Here is a 14,449-nt window from a genome sequence, read left to right as displayed (position 1 = left end):
CAGTCAAAAGAGACTGGAACCCTATTGAAGAAAACGCGTACTGAAGGACCATCGACAAATGATGAAACGGTAGAAGCGATCTGAAAAGAATTTGTTCAAAGGCCAGATATCAAAAAATAAGCCTAAATATGTCATGTCCGGCGACCGTGGAGGCCATTGCTTCCATCCACTCCTCCCAATCCAGCGCCGTGGAAATATTTCATTAAGAACATCCATAACAATGTTGGATTGATGTAGAGGAGCACATCTTGCTGAAAGGTCAGATGGTCGTCTAACTGGGTTATTCCTTTTTGCATTTTTCTTTGGACATCCACCTTGTATAATTAATTGTAACAATTAAAATTATTGCATTTGTTCTATTATTACCGTCTTTTATTTCCTTCCGTGCCTCAAACTTACAGACGAAAAACTTGGAGAGTTTTATTTTCATCTGACACCAATATTACATTTCTTCTACCTTTATTCATTGAAAAAATATAATCCTCAGAAACCTCATCATGACTTTTGGGACCAGTATATATCCCATCAATGCTCTGAACAGTCGCATCTCAGCATCTTTCAATCTTTTCTGTTGCGCTTTAGTGAGAGTTATGTTTCAGCATCGTATAACAATACCGAACTGCCATTGTTTTATAGAATTATAACACTGTTCGTAAATCGGTTCGAATGGATTCTATTTGATCACTGTCACTGGATATGATGTTCATGGGTTCAAATCTGGCCGACTGCGACAGCTTTTAAGAGCAGCAAACTCCCTTAGTTTGATTCCCTCGGAAGGGAAATGAAGCCGCGTAAAAAAATTCCTGTCCCTGAATGAGAGAGCTCCGGGCAAAATTTACAGGCGACTACTCGCTCACATCGGAATTCAATTCTGAAGGTAGCACAGTTGACCGGCAATTGCCTAAGTGCATTTCACTTCGTCCCTTTCTCTATTCTCAATCTGTAATTCATTCATCTTATCGCTATAAACTGTAAACCTGCGCATTTCCCTCTGCACCTCACTTCAGCGCATGGGTTTCAGAGATGAGATGTAGACGGCACCTATCAGACTGAGTCCAGAACTAGACTTTCTGTCCCCTGTGCAGAATACTGCCACTTTCCTTTAAGCGAGAGACAATTTCCAGAAATAATGCAACGAGTATTATCATTATCCACAACATCTCGCTATCGGATTTCAGCCAAACTTGGGGAACGAGGGTGGAGCGGGGCTGAAGTGGTGCTGAATGCGCCCCATTACTATCTCTTTGTGTAAACACTCAGACCGCAGCGGGGAGAGAAAAAAACCATTTATCACGAAGACGTGAAGGGTGCGCTGGCTCGCACAAAGGGGAGGAAACATTACCTCTTTATAAGGGATGATACAATGGGGTGGCACTGGAACCCAACCCGAGACTCCGGTTGCTCCGGCACATAAATACGGGCAGTAAAACTGTCCTCTGCCGGCCGGCAGGCAGGGCGATGACGCACGGTGGCCATCTCCATATCAATGCGGGCCGCGATATTTCATCAAAATTTGGGATTCCTTTAGCGAATTTCATGCGATCCATTATTCAGCGCTCCTCGTCGCTTTACGGCGCGCTGTAAACAGCGGCTGCAACTTTTATGAGCGTTTTCATTTGAAACCAAAATTAACTTTGAAGGTTTGAAAGCAGCAGCTATTTCATAAAGACAAACATTACTTCACGTCATTACAGAGCACAATGGCGCCCCATCAAGCGACGAGGAGTGACCTCGGGGGAGGGATCGATCGCACGCCCCTCCGGCAGTGCTGGCTGCACGCCCAGCCCATCACGTGGAAGATCCACTCTAATGGAGATAATTGTCTGAGAGCTACAACATGGCGACCGCCCGTAACAGATTGTCCTTAATTGCATGCTGCATGTAAGGGGAATGAGGAATTGAGCGCAGGTTCCTCGTAGACTATCGGATCATTCTTTATGTTTAACCCTTACGACAGCCTTGTCACCGTCTATAGTTGTTTTTTTTTTACGTATCAGAGAACTATTAAAAGGGTACGAACTTCATGGTTTTAACTTTGGTTTCATTTCCTATTTATAACTAGAGAAGGGCACAATATGAATAAATTTGTCAAAATACTACAGTCTGATCCGTTTGGGTATGGATATTAATTTGTTATTATAATGCTATTATGATAGTAGGAAAAATTTCTTGCTGGTTATATTATGATTAAAAGATGGGAGTTTCCATATTTGACATTCAACAATGCATAATCTGAAAAAAACAAATGAAAATCATAGATGATTAAAATGACTACTACAAATCAACAGCGGACACAATGTGTTCTTTGGTATGCTAAATTTGAGTGTGTTAAAAGAGTTCAAAGGGAATTTCGACGTGAGTATGGAGTGTGTAATGTACCTAAATACGATTCCATAATGTTGTTGCATCGAACATTTGTAGAAACAGGTGCTGTGTTTAAAAAAAATATATGCAGAAGATTGCAGGCGAAACGCAGTACGAGAAGCAGCTATCTCTTAGCTTGGTCCCCAAACTCCCCAGATCTAACCCCTCCTGGCTTCTTCGTGAAGAGTTTTGTTAAAGACATTGTTTATTCACAGAAAACCAGGAACATTGAAGATCTGAGAGTAAAAATTATTTAAGCTTTTCAACAAATTACCACTCTTATTTTACAACGGACGTGGGCTGAATTGCATCACCGTTATGAGTTGTGCAGGGAGTGCAATGGGGGTCACGTTGAACGCTGAGGAATCTCCCATCGTTCAGTGTTGTATGCACAAAGTTTTAACAAATAAGTTCAGTAGTAAAAGTTTTACAGTGTTTTTATTTTATCCATACCCAAACGAATCACCCTGTACATTTTTTTTTGGCAAAATAAAAAAATATCAAATAAATATTTGACTCCTAAAATATCTTCATTCTTAAACCATTTGGAGCAGATTTACATTATTTACAAAATAAGCCTTTAAGGGGTTATATACAGTTTTCACTATTAAAAATGTATGTTTTATTTAATTCTATTCCTTAAGCCCTACTTTGACAAAATTTTATAGAGCCTATGCTTAATGTCTGAAAATTGCTCTTCGATGTAAAAGAAAAAATAAATTTTTATTATTGTGAATTTTCAAAATTTTCATTTGCTATTTGTACCAAACTGCTATGTAAAAAATTACTCCCAAGAGTTTTCATATATTTTTATTATTTCTTTTCTGTCTGAAAGGTAACATTCATGTTAACGAGCCCTAGCTGAATTGTTATATCTGCAATGCAAGAGAAAGAAAAAAATCTTTCTTCATAGGCCATATTAACATTTTTAAGGAATTTTTCATTGATTTTCTTTTTTAATTTCTTTTAAAGATTTGTTAAAGATTGAGCTACAATTTCCCGATTTTACTAAGCAAAAGAGCCATACAAAAATGCATGCACTTATCTGATTTAGGTTCCAGCCTGGTATCACACGATGTAACACAGGGCACTTGGAGGTAATATGTCATTGTTCTCTATCAACTTCTACATAATCGCTATTTCACTTAAGCTGCATATTTTTATAATCTCAGATGATGGTATGACAAGACTCTCATTATTCTTTCATTTAAAAAAAAGAGAGAGATTTTTTTCACTGCTGGTACCATAAATAGATTCTTTAGATTTATTAGGTAGGTTACTTTACGACGCTTTATCAACATCCTTGGTTATTTAGCGTCTGAATGAGATGAAGGTGATAATGCCGGTGAAATGAGTCCGGGGTCCAGCACCGAAAGTTACCCAGCATTTGCTCATATTGGGTTGAGGGAAAACCCCGGAAAAAACCTCAACCAGATAACTTGCCCCGACCGTGAATCGAACCCGGGCCACCTGGTTTCGCGGCCAGACGCACTAACCGTTACTCCACAGGAGTGGACTAGATTTATTACGGTACAACATATTTTCTTATTATTTGAATAACAAAGCCAGCAATGCATACAATCACATTTTCATTGAGAATGATGTAAGAATAAAGGGGCTGTAATTGTTGCATAGCCCTACAGTTAAAAGTTCAATAGATTCTTATCGCCTCTGATTCCCAAAACACAGAGGATCGTTATTACAGTGTGTTGGGAGTTTATAAAAATACCATTGAGTATACAGATGTCTTCTTAGCCGACATCCCCCTCTTTGTAATATAACTTAAATAAGTTATTTACGTATTTTCTATCGCATATAAAATAACAGAAGTAAATACTTTTTATTGGGTTATTTTACGACGCTGTATCAACATCTATGTTATTTAGCGTCTGAATGAAATGAAGGTGTTAATGCCAATAAAATGAGTCCGGGGTCCACCACCGAAAGTTACCCAGCATTTGCTCGTAGTGGGCTGAGGAAAAACCCCGAAAAAAACCTCAACTAAGTAACTTGCCCCAACCGGGATTCGAACCTGGGCCACCTGGTTTCTCGGCCAGACGCGCTAACCGTTACTCCAGAGGTGTGGACCAGAAGTAAATATATTTCATCTATTCGGTTATTGGAAATACAAATAAACTAATACGTAAGTCTATTTATAGAGCAATATAAAGCGTTTATATTTCAAACAATGCTTAGTTACAGTATTTAGATTTACTTCTGTTATTTTATATTATACGTTAGAAAACACGTAAAGTAAGTTTAGTTATATTACAATGAAGGGGAATGTCCGCTAAGACGACTAGGCTACATAATCAATGATATTTTCTAAACTCCGAATGCTCTACAGAAACAATCGTTTGTGCCCCAAAACATGGCGTCATGCGAACTTGCGCGAGAGTGTTCAAATTTGTACAGCACACCAGCGCCAATTGTGTGTCTAGATATATAACTATAACGTCTTTGGTTTACACTCACCTTTTTGTATGAAGTGACATGATACAAGTGAATGTAAGACGATTTGTCCCAAGCAAATGGTACCAGTAACTTTCGTCCCAGTTCTTTTGTCCCAGAGATGCTTACTCACTTCTTTTTTGTGTCCCACTTTTTTAGTCCCAAACGCCTGTACATCTCACTCGTTATTCCGGGCGCAGATCTGAAAGTCCCATTACATCCAATACGAACAGCGACTTAATCTTCATATCTGGTCCCTTGAAAACACGGTCAATTTGCTTCTATTGTCAAACCGTAGAAGCCATTCGCGACCATATATGTCAAATTTAAATCTTGTAAATCCTCTAGCGTCTTTGGGTTGGGCGGTAAATGTGCTTACCGTACTCTTTGTACAGTGCGACTCAAGGTTCCTACCTTCGGAAGCTTCAAGTACGTTTGACTTGATGTGGAAGATACGTGTCGATTTATTAATGATGTCGTACTTTCACTTGATGATAAGGCTCCTTCCCGAATGCTTGAAACGACTTCTGTGGACCTGCTTTTACCCCAATCTGGAGCATGTACGTGGTCTTTTTCATACAGTACCACTAAGGTACCTATGGCCAAATGTAATCGACCTGAACACTATTCTCTCTTTCACATCTCCATTCGGTTTTCACATCTCCTTCCCTATGTTTTGTATATAAGAATCCTTTCTAATGAGTTTGGTTTTCCTCCTTTTAGACGTCAGCCTTGGCCGGTCCATTTACAGATAATTTTGTAATTTACACGTGTGAATTCATTCAACTATTTAGGTTATAATCTATCATACATCATTGATAATGATATAGACAACAAAATCTCAAAATTTCTAAAAATTGCTGGAACCATCAACAGTGTATTCAAACCTTCCCAATTTACAAAGACATACAAGGCTGAAAATCTACAAAACTCTCGCACGACCAGTTTTGGCTTATGGCAGTGAAGCATGGACACTAAGAAAATTCGACGAAAGACGGCTAACAACTGCCTAAATGAGATTCATGCGAAAAACTGCTGGATACTCCCTTCTCGACCATCATCAGTACGTAGATATTCTGAAGGAATTAAAAATTGACTCTATTGCCCATTATCTGCAGCAATACAGGCTTCAGTGGCAGACACATGTCAAGAGGAGGGATCTCTCTAGATGGCCCAGGCAGATTTTATCGTATGTCCCAAGAGGTCGAAGAAATTTAGGAAGACCTAGGAAACGCTGGCAAGAGACTGTAACAGATCCACTGGGGTCTAAAACTTGAAGGCTGATGATGATGATGATGATGATGATGATGATGATGATGATGATGATGATGATGATGATGATGATGATTCCAATTTAGAAATCTTCTGATTTGTAATGCTTTAGTGACGACAACAAGCCATGTGTTTTTAAGTGACAAGGTTGTATGAGTAGAGAGGAGGGACCTACCACTGGTTGACTGAGAGAAAAAAAGACGCGCGCGCGCACACACACACAGATATAAATAAACATAACTGTATCTCCTTCCCAAAATAAGAAATTCCTTCAGATAAATGTAATGTAAAAACTCACCATCTCCGCATTGACCACCTTGGGTTGCAGCACTTGCAAATGATTTGGCAGTGTAGCAGGTGATGACACCTCCTTCCCCTTTCCTTTTTCATTTTCCTTCGCTTCCTCTTTCTTCTCCTGAGTATTTTCAGAGCCAGCCTGGAGTTTTGCCTCTGCGCGCCGCATTTTCTCAAGTTCCACTTCACGAGAGATGAGTTGCTTGCCTCCATAGCTAAGCATTCTGCTGGGCTTCTGTCCAGGAAAGAGGACCAATTCCTCGACATTTCTGCGAAATAAAAAAAGTTACATAAACTCCTAAAAGATCTCATTGCACAAATGAACTCAACAGCAATGGACTTTACATTTGACTGCGTCACCTGATCTATCACTTGGAAGCATCTCACTGCGTTAGTTCACTCCATCAGTAGTGAACTCTGGAAGCATTTCACTGTATCACCTAATCTAGCAATAACTAATTCCTGTGTTACCTATCACTAAAGCAGTTCGCATGCAGCAGGAACTCGTAGAAGTGCACTGCTGCTTCACCTAACCTAGCAGCAGGAACATGTGACAGCAAGAACTGCTTCATTATTTAATCTACACTAGTGTCCAAAAGTTAAGCATAATTCGTAAAACAGAGAAACGAAAGGGAAAACGGTGAGCAATCGCTATAAAACTTTATCACAGTGTGTGCTTTGTGCATAGGGAGGGGGTACCTCAACCTCCGCCTCTCCTCCGAATAAACAAGTGTTTCGAAGGTAAGCAAACAGACCCAGTGCGGCTCATTAGTTCTTGTTCTCTCATTGTGAACAGAGGGTAGTTTCTTATCACAGTGTATACAGGACAGCAACAACATACCACAGAGATGCCAACTGGATCCTGTTTTGAAGGGTAGAATAATCGGATGTTTGGAAGCAGGTCAGACACAGACCGAAGTCTCTCGAGCCCTGAATGTGGTACAAAGTGTCATTTGCAGGCTTTGGCGTCGGTTTGAAGACACAGGAGATGTTCGTCGTATGCCTGTACAAGGTCGCCCATGGGTCACAACGCCGCAAGAGGACCGATATTTGACCTTAACAGCACTACGTAATCGACGATGACTGCAAGACAACTGTCTTCGGAGCTTGCAGCCGCCTCAGGCGTTCGAGTTTCCAGGCAAACTGTATACCGAGGCTCAGAGCAGGCGGTCTCTGTGCCAGGCGACCAGCAGTGTGTGTCCAGCTCACTGGAGTACACATAAGGAACCGTTTACAGTAGAGTCGGCAACATCAACATTGGACCTTGGATGAATGGAGGAACGTGCTGTTTACAGACGAGTCCAGATTCAGTTTGACCATGATTCCCGTCACACAGTAATCTGGATGGAACGTGGAACCAGGTTTCATCCCACAAAAATCGTGGAAAAACGCCCATTTTGTGGTGGTGGCGTACTCGTGCGGGCAGGCATAATGTTCAATGGACGCACAGAACTGCACATCATCGCAGCTGGTACTGTGAATGCCCAGAGGTACAGAGACGAGGTATTGGAACGACATGTGCAACTTTTCAGAGGTGCAGTTGGTCCATACTTCATCTTTATGGACGACAATGCACGTCCGCATAGAGCCAACTTGGTGGACGAATATCATGAGGCGGAAGATATCCGACGCATGGACTGGCCAGCGATGTCCCCGGATCTGAACTCTATAGAGCATGCCTGGGATGCATAGGAAGACGAGTTGCAGCCCACTAGCCTCCACCGAGGACACTTTCAGTCCTCCGCAATGCTCTTCGTCAGGAATGGGAACAGCTGCCTGCAGAGCTCTTGAACCACCTGACAGAGAGTATGCCACGGCGCTGCGACGCCTGTGTAGCCATGAGGGGTAACCACACCCCATATTAACCGCTCAGCACCATCATTGTTGTGGAAGTGATAGTCAGATTTTGTACCGTAATTGTGTAAAATGTGTCCCTACAAAACAATAAAACAAAATTTGCTGATATGTGTTACTCTGTTGCATACCAGATCCTGTGTGATTCATTTGTACAAGTTTGGTGCCATTCTGATAGGTTGGGAAGAAAATATTGAATTATGCTTAACTTTTGACCCTAGTGTAGTAACAAAGAACTCCTGGAAGCAAGTGACTACTCCACTTACTTAGTACCAGTGGCGGCTCGTGCCTTTTATAAGGAGGGGGGCTGCAAGAAAAATAATAAATTATAAAAATGATTACGTACCTAGAATATTATTTATAGATGAGTTCCATGCGTCGTGATTTGTAGGTAGCAAATTTTTCAATAACCTTTTGGTTAAAGTTTGGAATGCTTTTAACCATGCTCCTTTCCATTGAAAGCATCCCAAGTGCAGTGAGTCTCTCTTCGCTCATGGTGCTACGCAGGTAGGTCTTGATTCTCTTCAAAGAAGAAAAACAGCGTTCTGGCTCACTCGTCGTCATGGGAAAGGTCACAGCAATACGAAGGAGCTTCAAAACTTCCGAAAATGATGAATGTAATTTATGAGAAATCATATACTGCAGCAGCTGGGTAGGACCTCCAACATTTCTGAATTCTTCTCTCGAGTACAGAACAGATAGTTCAGTGTGCATTTTCTCTTCGTCAAAAATAGCAAATAATTTAGCACATTCACTCCGTTCTTCTTCAGGGAATGTTTTGCACAACTTGGGAAAACTGCTTGGCATTAAAAGAGTCGATACCTGGAGATGGTTTATAAATTGCAAGCGCGTGTTTACCTGAGTAAGGATAACATCACATACTTCCTTGGCAGCTGCAATTCTTGACTGGCTGTCGTTAACTTGACGACGTTTATTTGAATTTTCGGATCCCTCGTGTTCTGTATTTTCGTCAACTGAATTCCTGATACCATTAATAGCACGTACAAAGTTATAAATATAGCACCGAACAGTAGCCACATCTGCCAGTCGATTCTGTAATTGATTATAAAGGATGTCAACATTTGGCATAATCCTTTGAAATAATGAGATCCAGAAAGAAAATTCGGGATCTTGCAGATTTTTAAGAAGAGCGTGGGCTTCCCTAATAGTAATGTTACTAGAAGTCTCGGAGTTCATGAGAATTTCAAAGCACTCAATCAAAACACTTTCTTCTCGTGAACAACATTAACTGTTCTCGACTTAAAGTTCCATCTAGTTGCACCACCAGATGGTATTAGTTTTGCTACACACGAATTCAGGACAGAAGATCTCTGTGGTGATCGAGAAAAAAAGGCTCGAATGGCATTCAAGTTCGCAAAAAATATTCTGGCTTTAGTATTTTGCCTACATGCTCTTTCCATTGTGAGATTTAATTGATGAGCAAAGCAGTGCAAGAAATGAGCATTGGGGTATACCGCCTTCACTTTCATCTGCACACCATTCATCGCCCCACTCATCACTGCAGCGCCATCGTATGTCTGACCTATCAATTTCTCTCTTTCATTCTTTAAAATTACAGCAAGTTGGGATAAAATGCACTCTGCTATGCTCGTTGCATTTTGACTTTAAGGTTCAAAGAAACCCCAGAATATCTCTACAGGACACCCTCCATTATCACAATAACTTAGCGCAAGGACAAGTTGGAACACGTCTGATATGTCCGTTGTCTCGTCTGCCATGACAGCCACAAATTCCGCCTCGGCAACTTCAGCTAAAATATGTTCTCTGCAGACCTCCAACATACACTCTAACAGCTCGTTTTGAATAATCTTGGATGTACCTTTAAAGAAGGATGCACTCTCTAAATGAGATTTAAGCAAAGAATCGAGTTCACATGTGTATTTTATGTGACAAAAAAATACCGGGGTTATCCGAATTCTCAGCTTCATCGTGTCCTCTTAGTGCTAGTTCATTTGAGCCACAAAATTTTACGCAGTTTATTATTTTAGAAAGTACTTCTCTGTTTTTGTGAACTTTGTTGTTGTGTCGCTCGACTGATTCTTGGTAAGCCTTACTTAAACCCGCACGGACATGAACAGATCCTAGGAGAGCAAGGTTAACGACATTATTTACATGCTTTTCAGACTTCTCGTGCTTGTGGATTTTTTCATAAAGTCTCTTTAAGTCTGACACTCCTTTATCAGTCCATGCCATACTTGCAGCGTCACCCGAAACCCCGAACAAAAGACACGGAAAGCAGAAAAGTGCATTCTGAATTTCACAGCCACAAAGCCAATCAAACTTATTATAAATATCAGGATTAAAAGTTCTAGTGTATTGTTTTTGTCGACTGGTAGCACACTGGGAAATGTTTAACATAGGAGTAGGCCGACCACGTGTTTTTATATCGCACTTTTCACTCAGTGTTAAACTATTAAATTTCAGTGACTTTAAGTGCTTCACGCCGAAATTATTGTTCTCCATTATTGTATTTCCTATCCACACACAAACTAAATTAGGTACACGAATAATACTCACTTGCCGAACAGCGCTTACTGCACGAAAACAATATCACACCCTGGTCACTGCACGTATTTCCATTTCATAACCACACACCACTACGGGCTGCATTCACAGCAGTCCAGCCTGACACGTTTACCGCGTGAATGAGAGGGAGAAATGAAATCAAGAGCTTTGGTTGAAATAAAGGGCAGCGGGACTGCCAGTCGCAGGGAGGGAAACAGGCTGCCATAGTTAATACAAGGAGCTGAGAGCGGATAACACCACGACAATGGACTGTCTGGTGACAATCAAAGTAACTAATATTTGCAGATTCAAATCAGTAAACATGAACTAAGTTGTAAACAAATACATTAAATTATTACACTTTCTCCATAATTATCAGTGATCCTAACGGGGGGGCTGCAGCCCTGCAGCCCACCTTCAAAAACCGCCCCTGCTTAGTACCTAAGATCTCTTGAAACCATATTATGAATGTGTCACCTAACTCAGCAGTAGGAACTACTGGTAACAATATACAGTAATTACTAATTTCGCAACATGTTACTCACGGGTCCAACTTGTAGGCGTAGCTGCCCTCTAGTGTGCGTTCTTGCACATAGTTGAGGTTGTAGTCTATCATAACGCTGATCACGTGATAAAGCTCTTCCTTCTCTCGCGGACTGTACAGCTGCATGCTCACAGGGCGGAGTGTCGGCACAAGAATCTGAAGTAGCATGGGCAGAGTGTCAAACACGAGGTGGGCAGAATTTGCGTGTACCCTCACAAGCGGAGCCATTCCCTGCATCAGCTCTCGCAGAATTAAACGGTTCCGTTGCTCCTTCATGGATGCCTGAAACAAGAAGAAGTTCATTCTGATCATGTGCTCCAGGCATTGAAATCTTTGGACGATTCTTCAGCAGTAACAACATTTTAATTTTTACAGAGATTTAGAAATTCAAAATTACCTAAGATATACCACATAATGTTGTTATACAGGGTACTCGATACATGAGTAAAGTAACAGATAGAAGGTGCTGTTACCTGTACAGACAGCAGCACTTCCTATCTGATGCTATACTCGTGTATCGCGTATTTCAAAATTGTCCGTTTCCCTGGCGAAACCTACATAAGGTAAAAATTGTTTTCAGAATTATTTCCCTGACACTGGAAAGTTTTCTTTTCTCAATCGTACTATCAGGGACTGGAATTCTTTACCTGCAGTCTTACTAAATGCTTTACCAATAACCAAAAATGTATTTAAAATAGACTTAAGGACTTTACTAATAGACGGTAGTATATTATACACACTATTTAAAGGGTGTAATTGATGTTTTGTTATTTGAAGTGTTGTATCAGTGAAGAAGTATGTTGTGTCAATGAGTGTGAAGTGTGTTGTGTCAGTGAAGTGTGTTGTGTAAGTGAAGTGTGTTTCTGTCAGTGAAACTTTATAGTTTATGGTGGAAGTGCATTGAACAGTGAAATGTTTTTGAAGTGTTAGTGAAATCAGGATAGAATCAGCGAAATGTGTCGTAGTTCCAGTGCAGTGAATGAGTTGACAGCGAAATAAGCATAGTGCTGAAAGGTACTTGTGCAGGTATGAACATATCATGCTCGTGGGTTTTAGTTCGAACTTAGAGTTAAGATACAAATTAGATTTATTTTAAATGTTATTTTAAGTGATCGTGCTTTATTTAATTTAGGATGCTCCCTGTTATTATTATTATTATTATTATTATTATTATTATTATTATTATTATTATTATTATTATTACTACTATTATTATTAATTATTACTATTATTAGTATTAATTATTATTAATTGTGTTTATTATTGTCATTATTAAGTGTAATTAGTTACCACTGCCACCGGGTATATACCCATTTGCAGTGTGAATACATACACATACACATTGCGGTTTCAATATAAAGTTTTAATAATATTATACAGTGTGTTTAAGAATAGTACATATTTTAGGAGGTGACAGCATAGACTATTCCAAATTTAAAAATTTATAGCAAAATCTCCAATTTTTAATAAGTATGGAGATACAGCTGACTTACAGACTGCATTTATTAATAAGAACCTATCTGTCGCCCTGATGACATATCAGATGTAAACTCACTCCTACGAATTCTATAAAAGTTGTTACCGATCTACTGATAAAGTTTCACCTCCTAATTTGCACCTCTATTACAGTCTGTTTGACCTATTATTTCACTTGCTTCTTATCATTCTCTCTACTAACAGTAAGAATTTGTCACGCGGACACTGAAACGCCCTGTATATTATTGTATGTTAGTTCCTTTGTGCAGAATGATTTCTATACGGACGGAATAGTACTATTAAAGAATGGAGAAAGTTATGTAATCCTGCACCAGTATTCATTTTTATCGTCTCTAAAATCGTCACTTTCCACACGTCTCCTTTCTCTCTCTCTCCCGCTGTGCTAATTAAAGCCACGGCGCGGCGCTCAGCGTGCATGTGCAGTGTCCTTGCACCGCCTTGTTGATGCGGACGACTCGACTCGTTCGTTCTCGCGCTGCGTACGCGGAGCGGAGTAATGAGGCAGCGGCTACATAATTCATTCCCTCATTACCGGGAAACAAAGACGCATCGCTAAATGGATCGAAGAAGCGACAAGAATAAAACCCACGAGTGTGTCTTCCTTTTTTTCTAAATGTTTTCATTTCTTAAAAGGTTTTTCAATAATTACCACAACGACAAAAGGCGCATGAATTATTGCATTGCAAGCAAACTTCTCTTTAAGTTTGGAAGTGTTCTGGTTTGCAAGCAGGGACCCGCGAGACCCTCTCTACTTTTTTTATTTACTTCCTTAACATGTGGAATGTCATAAAAATGTTGTACATACTATGAATATAAACAGAACAAAGTAGACCTATAGTTGTTGATGGCTGTGTGTAACTGTTAGCATATCTGACCATGAAACGAGGAACCCGGGTTAAAATCCTGGTTGGGACAAGTTACCTGGTTGGAGTTTCTTCCGAGGTTTTTCCTTAAACAATTTGAAGTAGAATTGCAACTTTCGGCGTTGGACCTCGAATAATTTCTTCATTAATTTCAACCTATCTATCATTTTAAATTGTTTCAAGTCGACCGGAAGAGTTATTGGGTTATTTTACGACGCTGTATCAACATCTAGGTTATTTAGCGTCTGAATGATATGAAGGTGATAATGCCGGTGAAATGAGTCCGGGGTCCAGCAACGAAAGTTACCCAGCATTTGCTCGTATTAGATTGAGGGAAAACCCCGGAAAAAACCTCAACCAGGTAACTTGCCCCGACCGGGATTCGAACCCGGGCCACCTGGTTTCGCAGCCTGACACGCTGACCGTTACTCCACAGGTGTGGACTGACCGGAAGACGTGGTGCCGTGATTCGCTTACAGATGGAATCTGTCTGCAAGAACTATATAGATCCCAGGGAGGCGAAGGAGCTTTCACAGCGAATTATGGCAGACCAGAAAGCTGTACAGATGGCGCCATGGTGAATCACTGTCTGTATCTACAGTGCTACGATCTTAAAGTCAATCTAAGATACAGCAGGACGTAGTACGTGATTTTCGAACAGATCCTATTGAACTGAAGAGGCTGCGGAATAAGAACAGGAAGACTCGATCAGACGAGGATCCGTAGATATGCAGATAAATCGATCAAATGGCACCAAGAAATGAATCACATACTTACAGGAATG

The 14,449-nt window shown here is 40.4% G+C and overlaps 1 protein-coding gene across 5 annotated transcripts in view; it reads right to left on the bottom strand.

Annotated features, from left to right (window-relative positions):
- Positions 1–14,449, bottom strand: part of cutlet (chromosome transmission fidelity protein 18 homolog) — a 144,300-nt gene that overhangs the window by 51,266 nt on the left and 78,585 nt on the right. For all 5 annotated transcript variants that reach the window (XM_069843862.1, XM_069843861.1, XM_069843863.1 and 2 more), the window contains 2 exons: positions 11,307–11,587; positions 6,386–6,650 (listed from right to left, as the gene is read on the bottom strand). In XM_069843862.1, the coding sequence (XP_069699963.1) occupies positions 6,386–6,650; positions 11,307–11,587 (546 nt within the window). The remainder of the gene's footprint in view (positions 1–6,385; positions 6,651–11,306; positions 11,588–14,449) is intronic.

Source organism: Periplaneta americana, chromosome 13 (genome assembly GCF_040183065.1).
Source record: "Periplaneta americana isolate PAMFEO1 chromosome 13, P.americana_PAMFEO1_priV1, whole genome shotgun sequence".
NCBI classification, from domain to species: Eukaryota; Metazoa; Arthropoda; class Insecta; order Blattodea; family Blattidae; genus Periplaneta; species Periplaneta americana.
The sequence above is the reverse complement of the archived record's forward strand: the minus strand, read 5'-3'. Positions and strand labels throughout refer to the sequence as shown.